A 14,113-nucleotide genomic window follows, 5' to 3' on the forward strand; every position below is an offset into this window, starting at 1 on the left:
ATGCGTTTGACAAGGAAATAAGTTTATTTACAAACCAAACAAACGTTATATTTTAAATGCAATTAAATTGATCTTACAAACTTTTTATCAAGTGCTAACCAGTTAACTTGTTAAATACGAATATTGCTTTTATGAAGGCTTCTGCTGATCATCCGTTTTGCACAAAATCTCCAAAACAGAATCGTTCTGTAAGATTTGAGTTAACTGATGGTTTTTGCTTCCATCTGTAAAATAAATCCGTGAAAATAAATTGACAATGAATAGGCTGTGGCGACATAAAATATATTAATAATACTTCTTATAATATTTGATTTAGAAATTAAGTATTTAGTTTACTGAAATGTCGCATGTTTTGTATAGGTACCAAAAAAAAACACAACTCTTTTCCTCTAACTTACACTTACCCAATTGATTTAGATTGGACCTCGACCTTCACGTTTACATCCTCAATGATTGAGAGGAAGTCCTTGGTAGGTCCATCTTGATCCATCGCATTGCACAGGGTTTGTATGAAAATCGATCCTTTTGTCTCATTGCGATAGCTCTGGAACCCTTCGGTGGTGCTGTAGCACTTGATATAGGATGAGGGATTTCTTTTGGTATTACCATCTGCCTTCCAATTCCCTTTGCACGCCTGGACTATTAGGATCTTGGGTTTATCTGCTAGGGTTTCATTTTCGTAGAGAGGAAATAAAATATCATCGTCCAAGTCGTACTCTTTATCGTCGCACGCAAGGATCTTTTCTTTGCGGTTGCCATGGCTCAATATAACTATGACCAAAGCCGACAAATGGTAGAAACATTTCCGAGTTACTGTAAAAAATGTATTATTAATATTATGAAAACCACATTGGACTCCTTCGTTACCCACATTTTGTGACTGTATCCTTAACCATAAAAAATGTGGGGTTCTGGACTACCTCAATTGGGCACTTCAGCTTCTCAAAGGTTTTTCTCAAGGCTTCAACATCCTTTGAGCTTCCTTTTCGGGTCTCAGTGGGAAAATTCTCGTGGTTGAAAATGTATACAGCTGGGGGCATTAGTTTGCCATCCGAAGACTCAAAGTACCCTCGAGCATCGGAACTTTGGGCCTTGAGATAAAATTAACATTTATCAGGTAAAGAGTCATACAATTTGCTGACAATGTCTTACTTACTTGTTCCTCATCAGACTGCTCATAGAGTGTTATTATCTACATATTTAAATTATTCGATTTTTAGGCAACAGTTTTCTAGCAATATAAGTTTCATACTTTCTGATGATCCGCTTCTAGGGGTCGCCAATTTTCCATTGCTATTGGTTGCCAATATACAGCCGACTGTCTAATGCGGTCTGTTTGCAAGACAATATATATATTATATATATATATACAATAATTTGTTCTTTCTAGTTCGACGTTATCTTATCTTACACCTTATAACTTGATCGAACTGATTCATTGCTTGATTCAGAGTCCCCCAAACTATTTTTTAGATTTATCCATTGATACGTAACAAATTGTAATTGTCTAAAATTATAAATTGAATGCTAGATTTTCAAAAATTTTAAAACGCTTCTAAGGGCTGCTTTTTATTGAAGATATCGTCGAGAATGGTTACTCCATTTCATTCTGATGCATAACATTGAATAAATATTCAGATGTCATTTCTTAGATATGCATCACATTTTGAGTTAATTAATTAAAAAATATATTTATTTAGTTCGAAATAAGCTGGCCATATTAAACGGTCGACTCGGGAGAAATACAATTTATACAGTTTTAGAGAGCTGCAAAACCCATAATAAAACGTAACTTTTAACTAAAGTAGTTTCTTATTTGGCGCCTTGTTTTCAAATAATTTAACCGTTGTCCAACACTGTTCGCAACTACGCATTGGCCAACACAGTGTGACCACAAGCGAGCTGGGAGAAAATCCCTTTCTGGGTGGCAGCTCCAGCAGGCACATGTGTTTCTCTGTATTTACAAAAGATTTCCCGAAAACAATCCAATAATGGTGGGTAAAACACATAAATTCTGGCCAGAACCGGACTCACCAGCCATCTTCCACCGCAGGTTAAGGGCAAGAAGCCGTACATTGACCGCAAGAAGGCGGTCACCTTCCATCTGGTGCACCGCAGTCAGCACGATCCGCTGGTGACCGATGAGAATGCCCCACAGCGGGTGCTCCTGGAGGCGGCGGCCCGCCAGCAGAAGCCCACCAAGGATGAGCCAACCGCCGATCCCGCCCAGCGGCAGGAGGAGCTGAAGAAGTTCGGCATCCACTTCGACGACGACTACGACTACATGCAGCATCTGAAGAAGCGCGAGAACGATGTGGTTTGGGAGTTCATGGAGAACCCCAATCAGGCCAGGAAACAGCGAGCGGATCCAGAGAAGCCGGGCCCAGCGCCGAAGCTGGTCCTGCCCAGCTCCGTATTCGCCAGCGAGTTCGAGGAATCCGAGGGAATGCTGAACAAGGCGGCTCCACAAACCTTACGGCTCGACTGGGATCCGGATGTGGTGGCCGCCCTGGACAGCGATTGCGAGAACGAGGATCTGGAGGATGACTTCGTGATGCAGGCCATGGCTGAACGCGATTCCGATGACGACGAGGAGTGGGACGGCGAGGAGGAGGAGGGCTCGGACATGGACTTCGATTCCGACGATCTGAACGAGGAGGAAGACGAGGACGAGCTGATGGATCGCCTGGCGCCGCTGATGCGCGAGCGTCGCTTCGACGACGAGGAGGTCAAGTCGCGCTTCACCGAATACTCCATGTCCTCCAGCGTGATCCGTCGCAACGAGCAGCTCTCCCTGCTGGACGATCGCTTCGAAAAGTTTTACGCCAGCTACGATGATCCGGAGCTGGGCGACCTGGCTATGGAGGATATCGAGGGCAACTGGCACCAGAAACACCCGGTGGTGATGCAGTGCTTCAAGGAGTTCAAGAAAAAGGACAAGACCATCGAGTACAACAAGGAGTGGGATCGCGAGCGCATCGAAAAGTATCGTAACGTGGTCGAGGGTGAGCAGGATCCCACGGAGGAGCTGGTCGAGTACGAGGTGGACGACCCCAAGCAGAAGAAGTGGGACTGCGAGTCCATCCTCTCGACCTACTCGAACATCTACAATCATCCCAAGCTGATCGACGAGCCGCGGCGCAGTCGTCGTTCCAGTGCCAGCACAAATCCAGCTCCCATTCAGATCGATCCCAAAACCGGTCTGCCCACAAATGTCCTGCGTGGTGGAGTCGATGGCCAACTGACAGCCAAAGCGTTGGCCAATCTGGCCGACGAATCGCCCGATGCAGCGGGTCCCAAATCACTGTGCGCCAAATCGGTGCTGTCCACATTGAGCGTCCTGTCCATCAGGCCCAAGGACGAAACCGCCGAAGAGAAGAAGGAGCGCAAGCGCCTGCTTAAGGACTATCGCAATGAGCGCCGCATCGAAAAGAAGGCCAACACGGAGGCCTTCAAGGAGGAGAAGAAGCGGCTGACGCACGTGAAGATCAACCAGCGAACCAACCAGCAAGGAGCCTCCATTGTCTAGCTTAAGTTTCCGGCTCTCATTCTTCTCTAGGCTTAAATGTGAATTGTATACACAGTCGTATATATTAAGTGATATCTATAAACGAAGGATTGGAGTCGGTTTAGTCGGTTTAACTGTTGCCGTGATTACGGGAATCGTCGTTCATCAGAATTATACGCACACGCCGAGAGTTGGAGTCGGCCCGGGATGTCGCCTTTTGTTGGCGTCATCGTCAGTTGTCAGTTGCCAGTTGGCCATTAATCAAAGTGGTCGACTGTGCCGCACGCGCACAGGCCATAAACCGCAACAACTATGCCACATCGCGATACCCTGGAAAAGGACGTGGCGAATGTCCTGCCTGCCTGGTGGCAATTAGCCCTAACTGACTGGCTGGCTGACAACAAGCTTAGACTAGCGATTCGTGAGCTGCCAACTAGCTCGACGGTTGGACGGACACCAAGCGGAATCAACAGCAAGACAATCGAAGCGAAAATAACATAAACTCCGTTTCATTGTCAGTTAGCGAGCAGCAACAGCAACTACAAGAATGTCATAACAAAGTGGCTTTTTACCCTACCGTATGTCCATATGTACAGCGCGTAGCAGCGTCTACATCAAGTATATGCACGACATGGCTGTGTCAGTGCGCCACATGCTATATATTATAGTCGAAGTCGGTCGGTCGGACGGTCGGTCCTACAAACGCGATTTGTATTTACACAGCCATATAGAAATTTCCCACGAGGACTAAGGCCTGGGGGCCATTCTCCATTCAGGCCTTGTTTCCAGCCCTTGGGCAATGGTTAGTGGCTTAGTGGCAGGTGGGGATGGGATGCGATGGGATGGGATTCGCTTTGGTGTGGCAGTTGTTTAGTGTTTTGGTTATTTTGTGGAATTTTCAAGTCAATTCGCATGCACTTTGTTGGAAAACCCAACCGATGTCAGTCACCACTAACGGCTGAGGATATATCTAGAACCCCCAAGAATACTTACATACAAATAATGTTTAGTAGTGATCCAAGATCTTAAAAGTTGACAGAATAACATGACCAGATATTTGTGATATTCTGATTCACAATTCTAACAAAATTCCATTATATTTTCTTATTTAAGTATTAAGTAGATGTAGGCTTTGTTCACTTATATTTTCTTATGTCTTTAAAATTTCCCCATTAGACTTACTAACATAACTTTACGTAGAAGTCCTTGAATAAATTACTCATAAACACATAATTTTCAGATGGATTTGTGACAGTTATGGGAAACAGCGAATTTATTTGATCATTCTCATATGGCGACGGGGTATGGGAATTAGAAATTCCCAAACACACTTCCAGGGGGGAGGAACCCAACACCAATTTGCCCATGCAATCGTCGTCCTTCCAGACCCCCCAGTACCCAGTACCCAATCCTAGTCCTCGTCCGAACCCAACTCCCATCGTTGTAAGTGGAAACCCGTTACAGTTGGTTGTCGTGCCTGAGCCTCCATTGAACGTTGGGGGATTTTTTTCGTATGTCGTATTAAAGTTGGCAAGGCGAGCGGCCAAGAAATTCGCGTATTTCCACGGCTCAGTTCCGTTCCGTTCAGTTCAGTTTAGTTCCTGAGCGAAGGCGAACGGATTCGGGCGCGCTTCGTTCCCGCAGCGCGGTAATTCCCCATATAACATCTGAATAATATACAATAGTGCCATACGCCCTGGGATATATGATGGGTGTACTGCGGAGTTCGCGTGAGGCGGGCGTTAAAGTCGCGTAATTTTAGGCCGTTTTCGGAAATGGAAGCCCCGCTGGAGCATTAATAAATGCCACTAACTACATAATTAATGTAATTGCCGGGGACGGCTGTCTCGATGATCGAAAATCCTGCTTTTATATAACAAAATACGGCGGCATTTTTAAATGCCATTCCATTAATTTTAATCCAACGCTGGATCTTTGAACATAGCCGCACCGGCAGGATCCTCTGCATGAATATTAATGGCTTTTTGGCTCTCAGCTGCTCAGTTAGTGCGTGCTTTCAATCAGAGTGTGGCAAAAGTATCTGTGAGATGTGACACGTTATGACATATGGTGTGAGTGATTTAGGCATTCCTGTCCAAGATCCGTATCTACGTGTGTGTGCCCACACCACTTGAGGCCGGGCTTAGCCGGATACGGTTCATCTCACGATCTGCATACATCCGCGCATATATATCTATACTATCTATCTGTATGGTCGTTTGAGCGCTGACAGATCTGGAAGTGGAATTTTTAATTTGCGAAAAAATACCCATTGCCAGTGCCATTGCCAATGTCAGGCCGCAGAAGTAATTTATAGGAAGTGGATGTCCAGGCAATTATGTGTGTGTTGCTGCTGCTGCTGCTGCTGCCGGTGGCCAGGAAGCCTGCAATTGAAACCCTCGATCTGTCCATGCTCCCTACTCTACCCGCGCGGATACCCTCGGGTCGTATCTGCCAGATATCGGTCGCATAAATAGTCGCATAGATTGAGCTGTTACACACCGGCCATCGCCGTAAAAGCTGTCTGTCTGTTCAGCGACTTAAGTAAAATTGGCACGCGATTCAATTGAATCTTGGCGAGAAGTGTGCTGTGTGCCCTGTGCCGGGGCAATTTCCAGTGCACCAGTATTTTGCCATGCCTTGACCGCTGCCGGAGCTCCTCCTCCGCTTCAGCTCCTTCCTTTAGCCCCTTTCGCGTCCACTTTTACAGGGGGAATTCTCTATCTCGATCAACAGCCTTACAAAATACTAAAAGGGCTTATGTACCTTCCATTACCAGCTTTGTAAAATGTTTTTCTTGTTTCAAAAAATATCAAATATTTTTCTCTTCCTTTAATAAATACAATATTTTAAGAATGCTTTAATTTTACAAAATTTCTTCAACTTGTAACCAATTTTGAGTTTAAAAACTTTTCTATTTTCTATTCAATTAGTTTATTTTAAAGTATCTACCATCTCTAAATCATGATCTACTCTTGAAATTTTTATAAACTGGTGTAATTTTCTAAAGTCATTGATCACTTATAAGCAGTTTTGAATTTAATTATAATACATAATTATTTTTAGCACAAAAACTTTAAGAGTTATTTAAAATATATTTTTTTGGGACTTATTTGATTAGAAATTATTATTTAAGGTTATTAAAGTCTCTAATTGTGAAACAACATGAACTAAAGCTTAGTCTCCTCAAAATTGGCCAGTTCAAGCTAGAGAGTTCCCACCGTAGATATCAGTTTACGGTGGCAATCCGCAATCGCACGCCCACACAACCGGGCATGGTATCTACATATCACAGATGCGGATACAGATACTCGTATCTAGATGAGCCCTCTTTCGCCACCAGAGCTCGGCTCTTGTTTATTCGAGTTCCGAACAGCAGCCGAGCCGGAGGCAAAACCTTGCGCATAACGATAACCCATCCAGGATCCACTCTATATACGATCTATGCTCGCTCTCTCTCTTTCTCTATATATAATCGCATATATATCTTTTGTTCAGTGTTCGTGTCGTGTACAAAGTGAAAGCCCCTTAAAAAATAGAAAAAAAAAAGAAAACAGCCAGGGAGCAAAGCATAACCAAGACAAAATAAAATGTAAGAGCCGACCGCAAAGCCCAAAAGAAACTAAACCTAAAAAAATAAAAATAAAATACAACACAAAAAGGCAGCAAACCAATGCAAATGATCGAAAATATTGTGTTACAGAAACCGAATTATGAAATTCCCACGTCGGTGTAAAGTGAGATGATTTGAGGTCTGTGTTACAAATCCTTTCCCGTGCCGTCGCCCCAACATCATGCTCGACAAATTCAACACACACGCATTCATATCGTTTGGACTGGGATTCATACTGATGTGGTAAGCTCGAGTTACTCCTTTTCCCTTTTTCCTTTTCCCCGATCCATTTCCCATTTCACATTTCCATCTGGAGCTGTGCGACTCCAAGTGCAACCCCCACGAATCCCAGACCCAGAATCGTTTCCAGTTCAAGGGGAACCTTCGTTTAGTACTGCCAAAATCGGTTCGGTTCGTTTAGGTTTCGGTTTCAGTTTCAGTTTCGGTTCGAAATATCCATAGCAAGGTCAATTGGATCACAGTCAAATGAGAATCCTGCACGGCATTTACGGCCGATTGGAAAGAAGGAAACTAATATTATTCACCTGCCAGGAGGTTAAACGGCGCAGCAGAATCGAATCGAAGCACCCGACCAGCACGAAGGAAGTTAATTTCAAATTCAGACTTAAATTGACAAAGTTTGCTACAGTTGCATGTGGCAGACATGCTCTCCTCTCTCTCCACCCATCCCTCAATTAGGGGGTTTCCCCGACCAATCTATACCCCGCACAAAAAAAAAAAAAAAAAAAAAAAACGTAAAGAAATGAAAAGGACTGCATTTGAATTTCCCCCATTTGTTTTGTGCTGCTCATTTTGCAGGCTGAGCGAAGCCACGGAAGCCCACATGAACTACACAGCCAAGCCGCGAGTAGTTCTTCCGCCTAATTATGTCAAGGGTAAGTTGAACTATACCTATACCTATACCAATACCTATAGCTATACCTATACTTCGATACCCCCTAATCCCAACCCAGTGCAATTGTTACGGACGGTAAATCGTACTCCTCGGAGGTGTCCTTTTCGATGCGGTCTCCTTTTGCTTTTAATTGCTCCGAATTGCCCCCCACTTTATTTTGCTTTGTGATTTCTGATTTGTTTGCACCATGAAACCACCAGCCATGGATATGGATATGCGTGTTCGGGGTTTTTTTTTATTCCTTTCCACTGTTTTAGTTTTTTTCTCCGTTCATTTCGTGACGCGGCGAACTTCAGGGCCTCCTCCGTCTATGGCATACTGGGTTAGGGTTACGGGGCTACCCAGTCTCACCAGTCTCCCAAATGGGACTTTGACGTCATCCGGCGTATTACGATCGATTAAAATCAAAATAACATTTACCGGCGTCAATTGCCTGCCAGAATTACCGAAGAATTTGTGTTATCTGCAGATCTGAAGGAGAGCTCACATTAAAGTTCCATTACTCCATAAATAGTTTGTTGCAAAAAGTAAACTCTACTGAGTTCAACCTGTATCCTATATAGTAATGCATTTATTGGCTTTAATATAAAATATTCCTTGCCATTTATTATTTCGTTCTTCTTCTCGTTTACCCTTTTAAAAATTTAATTTAAGCTATTAAGTCTACAGTTCAATAATCGCAATATTGACCTCATGCATTTAAATACATTTTGTGTTTAGCAATTAATCTTTAAAAAGATAAATTGAGAACAAGCTGATTATTATCCAATCAAAAATGTTGTTAAGGCAATTAGTGACATTTGTTAATAACAAGTTTTGGAGCACATTCAAGCATTTAAATTAAATGAAATATTTCTTTAAATATCACAAGGTAAAGTTGAAATTAAATATAATGAAGTTAAATAATTGGTTAATGCATAGTTAGATTTTCAAAAAAAAAAAAAAAAAGATTACTTAAACACAATGTTTACAATCCCAAACACTATAGATTATTTAGTATAATTTGAATGGGAACTAGATTCTACTGAATCCAATAAACTGGAAATGCGACCTTACTGCTTATGCAATAGCTGCATTTGTTTGCAAGAAGCCACCTGCGAAGGTTTGAATAATTTACCGAAATTACCCAGAGGCGTGTACTCTTCATTTGAGGCAATTGCTGGAGCTAATCAACACCTTTATTTCTATCGATTTTCGCCGGTTGTGTAATACGCATTAGGACCCTGAACTTGCCGAGGAGTAAGAGTAGGAGTTGGGTGTTGTTTTTTCTGTTTTGGGGGAGTCTTAGAAAGTCACGAAAGTTTGCACAACATTCAGTAGGGGAAACTATTCCTTAAAAAATCTTTCAACACCAAACGTGAAGGTGTGCTAACCGGAGATCGCCTTGATTTATTGCAGAGATACGACCGCCCTCGAAGAAGGGCTCCCCAGTGATAGTAGACTTTAGCATATTCGTTGTAGATATTAACTCAATTAACGTAGAGGATATGGACTTTAGGTAAGTGGTTGCCTATCTGGAGAGACCTCAATCGGGAGATCATAATGGAGCATATAGCAATACTGTGTACATTTTCAGAGTAGACATGTTTATACATCAACGCTGGCTGGAGTCGCGTCTGGAGATCCCAGATGACATATTCGAGGAGGGCGACGACTACGTGACGCTGCTTCCAGAGGTCTTTGAGAATTTTTGGCAGCCGGATCCGTACTTTCTCAATTCCAAGATTGCCGGTACGTTCACATCCCCAAAAAACCGTAGAGATACATACGGATATCCAAAGCTTCATGTTCGAGTAGTCTGTGTGTCGATGTGTTCTTACGTTTACGTATCTTGGACCGGGATTCATGCACTTTGTCCAGCTGAGCTCATCACTTATGTGTCTAATTTAACTCTCTAACTCTGGACCGTTTGTATATAGTAACGAATTACTTTGTTTTCCTTTGTTTGTTTGTTTTTTTCCTAATCCACCGGTTACTCTACCGAACTACTACTACTACTAACAAATCGCGAACTAACAATACCGATACTTCTGCATAGGATACGGAAGTCCATATGTTGCGTCCACTTCCATGCTACGCAATAAGGGCGAAAGAGATTCGAAAAACTTTCATCTAAAGAAAGATATAAGTATATCAAAAATGACTCTAGATCTGTGTTTTTTTGCCACTTTTGTGTTTTGCCAAAATCCATCGAAATCGATATATCAGTATCAGTATCAATATCAGTATCAGCGCATATCTACCCATCCAATGTATCCTGTATATTCAACATTCTACGAAACCTATCTATACCGACTACGTATTGGGCCGATTCAAATGAATTCTCGAGCCATATAGTCCTTTGTGTGTATATATATCCATACATCCCATTCCTAGCGAAAAACCGAGTGTATATTTAAGTTTTTTTTTTGTATAATTTCCCAACCCAACTCAATACCGGACTCGCCCACTCGAGCGGCTCTCATTACACGCACGAATTCCATTCGGGCTCCAATGCCATGGTCAAACAGGACACTCCAACCCACCGTAGAGCTACCCGTACACCTACACACCTCCCTTCATGACCATCGCCCACGCCCGAATTCGAAAATGAAAATTTGCAGTTGCACCCGGAGTCCTGATAAGATCTCACCTTGGAATCACGAGGGCAATTTAGTTTTTTTCCATTTTTGGTTTCCCTTGTCAACATTTACAAAACCAAAATCGATTGTTGTCACGATTTTGTTTAGCATCACAAGTTAAAGTATTTAATTTTTATTTAAACAAATATATATATCTTGATATGGGATAAGAGTACTTCGTACCTATACTATTTTATCTTTTAGTTTAAGTTACCTTACTATTTATATAGTTTAACTTATTTCATTTACATCCATTTGTTGTCACGCTCTTATAACTAAGTTAAATTCTATCCTATTTATTTTTTAAACAATTAAGTCAAGTTTGACCCACCCATTTCAACCAAAACTCATTCGTCGTTAGTTAGAATGTCGCGCTTAAACCTAGAAAATAAGGCGATCACGATCACGGCACCACCAATCGAGCCACGAAATCACAGAGCCACCACCGAAATGCGCAAAGAAATGAGTCTATCGATGCCAATGCCATAGTTCTAATCAAAACCCATTTGTTCCGCATCTCTGCAACGTCTTCTCGATGTCTTTTCGTTGTAGAAATAGCGACACTGACCCACAAGTTCACGTCGGTGACGCTCTACAAGAACAAGACGGTGCGGTATGCGGCCCGGATGCACGCGATCATCGCCTGCCAGATGGAGTTCCAGCTGTACCCCATGGACATCCAGGTGTGTCCCATCTACATCGAGAGCTGTAAGTGGTCCCATTCCTGTCCCCGTCCCTGTCCCTGTCCCTGTCCCTGTCCCTGCTGTTCCATAGATTTACATAACGAGAGTTCATCCCTCACCCACCCGAAGTCTCGTCGAACAACCAGAAGGTGAAGCTACGCTGGTCGGACTCCGGCGTTACCCTCAATCCGGAGCTGAAGCTGCTGCAGTACAATCTGGGCCAGCCCTTGGAGCTGGAGGAGAGCGACGGCTACATGCCGGAGAAGGTGGGCAACTTCTCCCGCCTCACAGTGTACTTCCGCTTTGAGCGCCAGATTGGCCACCACCTCATCCAGACTTTCGCCCCCTCCTCGCTGGTGGTGATGCTCTCCTGGTTCAGCTTCTGGCTGGGACTGGACGCCATTCCGGGCCGTGTTACGCTGCTGGTGACCTGCATGCTGACCCTGGTCACCATGTTCACGGGCGCCGACATTCCGCCAGTGGCCTACGTAAAGGTGGGTATAAACTAGTTTTAAAAATGAAATATTTCTGTTTTTTTTTTAACTAAATTTGTTTGATTAAATTTGATAAATTGTCCATATAAATAAGAGTATTAAATCACCAACAAAACAAATATAGGTTTTGCGACAAAGTCTACTTTTATCTTTTAGTAACATTTAGTGGCCCAAAAATATTTTAAACAGCAGGAGTTTTTCAAACTAGTAAAATCCAAACACATTTATGGTCTACTACATATTAGTTTTCAAAAGGTCTTTGAAAATGTTGTTTGATTTGTAAGCTAAATTCTGGGATGTGCATAAATACTTGGGCTTTAAGATAATTTATAAAAGTGTTTCGAAGTATGGCATATACAACATACAATATATTTTCAATCCGGAAGTTCGATAGATTCATTACGAAAGCCGACTATCATTTTTTGTCAAAGCATATTTAAGATAGCTAAATAAAGGACTTTAAAACTTTCTTTTGAAGAAGAATCAATTAAATTAAAAACAAATCCAATTTTAGTAAAAGAAAGTTAATATAATACAATTAAAGTCATTTGAAGCACAACTCTCAATTATCACTTCTGATTGGGACACAGGCCAATTTTATAATTTATAACACAACCTTAATTATGTTCGATGGTTCTAACCGATGGGATCCTTCGTTTCAGGCCCTGGACCTCTGGATGGCCGGCTGCATGCTGTCGGTGTTCGCCGCTCTGGCCGAGTTCGTGGTGGTGAAAGTGCTGGACGTGCAGTACCAGTACCAGGTGAACCGCATACCCAAGGTACTGCCCATGGTAAGGCAGCTGTGGGGATATCGCTTTAATAAGTAATGCCACCCTCTTGTCGTTCCGGTTTTTCGTTTGATTCGTGCAGCGCATCAGCAACATGGAGAAGGGTCAGTGTGCGACGGTGGCCAGCTGGGAAGGAGGAGCGGTGCGCTCGCGGAAAGCGACCCAGACGCCCACGACGCCGGGCCAGGTGAGCCATTCACTGGTGACGGGCGGGGGGAACCAGTGCACCTGTCACGACCACACATCAAATTTTCAATTGAATGCAACTAATGGGGTGTACACTGTACAGTCTTGGGCAATATTCAAAAAAGAAAACGAATGATAATGTATCCGCTCATAAATATTTCGTTGCAATTAACCTTTTAGACCTCGCTGCAGGGGAATGGTGGACCACCAAAGCCGGCCAGGCGTCAGAGCCTTCTATCTGTGGCCTGGACGGATACGGACACTGGCGTGGAGAAGATCATGTGGCGCGAGATCGACAAGGTCTCTCGCGCCGTGTTCCCCATTCTGTTCTTTGTTTTCGTACTCCTGTACTGGCCGATACTGCTGATGAAGTCGTCCTAGGATTTGGGGAGCTCCAGACTGCACATGTCTGGACTCCGTTAAAAAGTCGAACGACCGCGAACCTGATGATGGAACTACTACTGAACTGGATTTAGCGCCCAAGTGCAATGCCAGAGACCGCGAGTCTTTGGATCTTAGTATCTGCAAAGAGAGCTAGCAACTCCGCAACTCGCTCCCTGTCATCGAAGTACAAGAAACCACAAGGAAAGCCTACAGTTACCTACATAAGTGCGTGCATGGGTATTACTACACTACTACTAGATCGGGTACATCAAATCGAATGTACTGAGTATAGCTTAGATGTCGACGACTATTTGCTCACGGAGAATGTATTGATCACTTGAGTATTTTCTTTGTACAGATCCGATCTTGTATTTAACGATACTACAATATATAATTTCTTAAATCTATGCCACGAACGAAGGAACTATAAAGCTCTCGAACACCGCGCACTCCCACAGGGTTATAGGCTTCATCTACTCTAGGCATAAATCAAGGACCCACAAATTTTTCAGTTAGTTCTGCCTTATATACACCGGATATTGAACAAATGTATATCACTGTGCTAGTGACAATACGCCCAATCGAAAGGGTTGTCCCTACTTTGAAAGTATACACCTTCTCTGCAACTGCGAGCTACACGCATAAGTCATACACTTTCTGGCAAACGATTTTAATTCAACTTTTGTATTAGGCTTAAGCAAATCAGCCAAGACATGGAATTGGTGCTTTACGGAGATAATAATACAATGGCCTCTAAGGATATTTGGATTGTAAATAATGAAACAGTGAAACAGTGAATGCTTTTAGAGATTTTTACATATTTAGAATTATTTATCCATTATAGCGCATTTTAATGCAAACATTAGAGCTGTGGCTTTTACATCTAATACTAAAATCGACCTGTAGTTCAAACAGCGCAC

General features: G+C 42.9%; 3 protein-coding genes across 7 annotated transcripts; 2 read left to right on the forward strand and 1 right to left on the reverse strand.

Moving 5' to 3' along the window:
* Nucleotides 1–76: 76 nt before the first annotated feature.
* LOC108143348 (caspase-like) lies at nt 77–1,318 on the reverse strand. Its single transcript, XM_017267669.2, has 5 exons — nt 1,253–1,318; nt 1,157–1,192; nt 872–1,091; nt 405–813; nt 77–224 (listed from the first exon to the last, which is right to left on the reverse strand). The coding sequence occupies exons 1-5, from the start codon at nt 1,289–1,291 to the stop codon at nt 149–151; spliced, it is 780 nt and encodes a 259-aa protein (XP_017123158.1). The 5' UTR covers nt 1,292–1,318; the 3' UTR covers nt 77–148.
* A 587-nt stretch (nt 1,319–1,905) lies between these two features.
* On the forward strand, nt 1,906–3,623 carry LOC108143579 (protein LTV1 homolog). Its single transcript, XM_017268093.2, has 2 exons — nt 1,906–1,994; nt 2,054–3,623. Exons 1-2 carry the CDS (start codon nt 1,992–1,994, stop codon nt 3,527–3,529), a joined length of 1,479 nt encoding a protein of 492 aa, XP_017123582.1. The 5' UTR covers nt 1,906–1,991; the 3' UTR covers nt 3,530–3,623.
* A 1,480-nt stretch (nt 3,624–5,103) lies between these two features.
* LOC108143543 (glycine receptor subunit alpha-2) lies at nt 5,104–13,279 on the forward strand. Of its 5 annotated transcripts, none has more exons than XM_041707449.1 (10): nt 5,104–5,156; nt 7,212–7,364; nt 7,941–8,017; nt 9,436–9,535; nt 9,614–9,768; nt 11,211–11,366; nt 11,471–11,835; nt 12,498–12,626; nt 12,706–12,810; nt 12,990–13,279. In XM_041707449.1, exons 2-10 carry the CDS (start codon nt 7,303–7,305, stop codon nt 13,188–13,190), a joined length of 1,350 nt encoding a protein of 449 aa, XP_041563383.1. In that variant the 5' UTR covers nt 5,104–5,156; nt 7,212–7,302; the 3' UTR covers nt 13,191–13,279. The 5 variants fall into 5 exon arrangements, with proteins under 5 accessions (XP_041563383.1, XP_017123534.1, XP_017123535.1 ...); XM_017268045.2 differs by lacking the exon at nt 5,104–5,156 and adding an exon at nt 5,198–5,333 and having other exon boundaries at nt 7,007–7,364; XM_017268046.2 differs by lacking the exon at nt 5,104–5,156 and adding an exon at nt 5,198–5,333.
* Nucleotides 13,280–14,113: the final 834 nt, after the last annotated feature.

Source organism: Drosophila elegans, unplaced genomic scaffold, assembly GCF_018152505.1.
Source record: "Drosophila elegans isolate 14027-0461.03 unplaced genomic scaffold, ASM1815250v1 contig_183, whole genome shotgun sequence".
NCBI lineage: Eukaryota > Metazoa > Arthropoda > Insecta > Diptera > Drosophilidae > Drosophila > Drosophila elegans.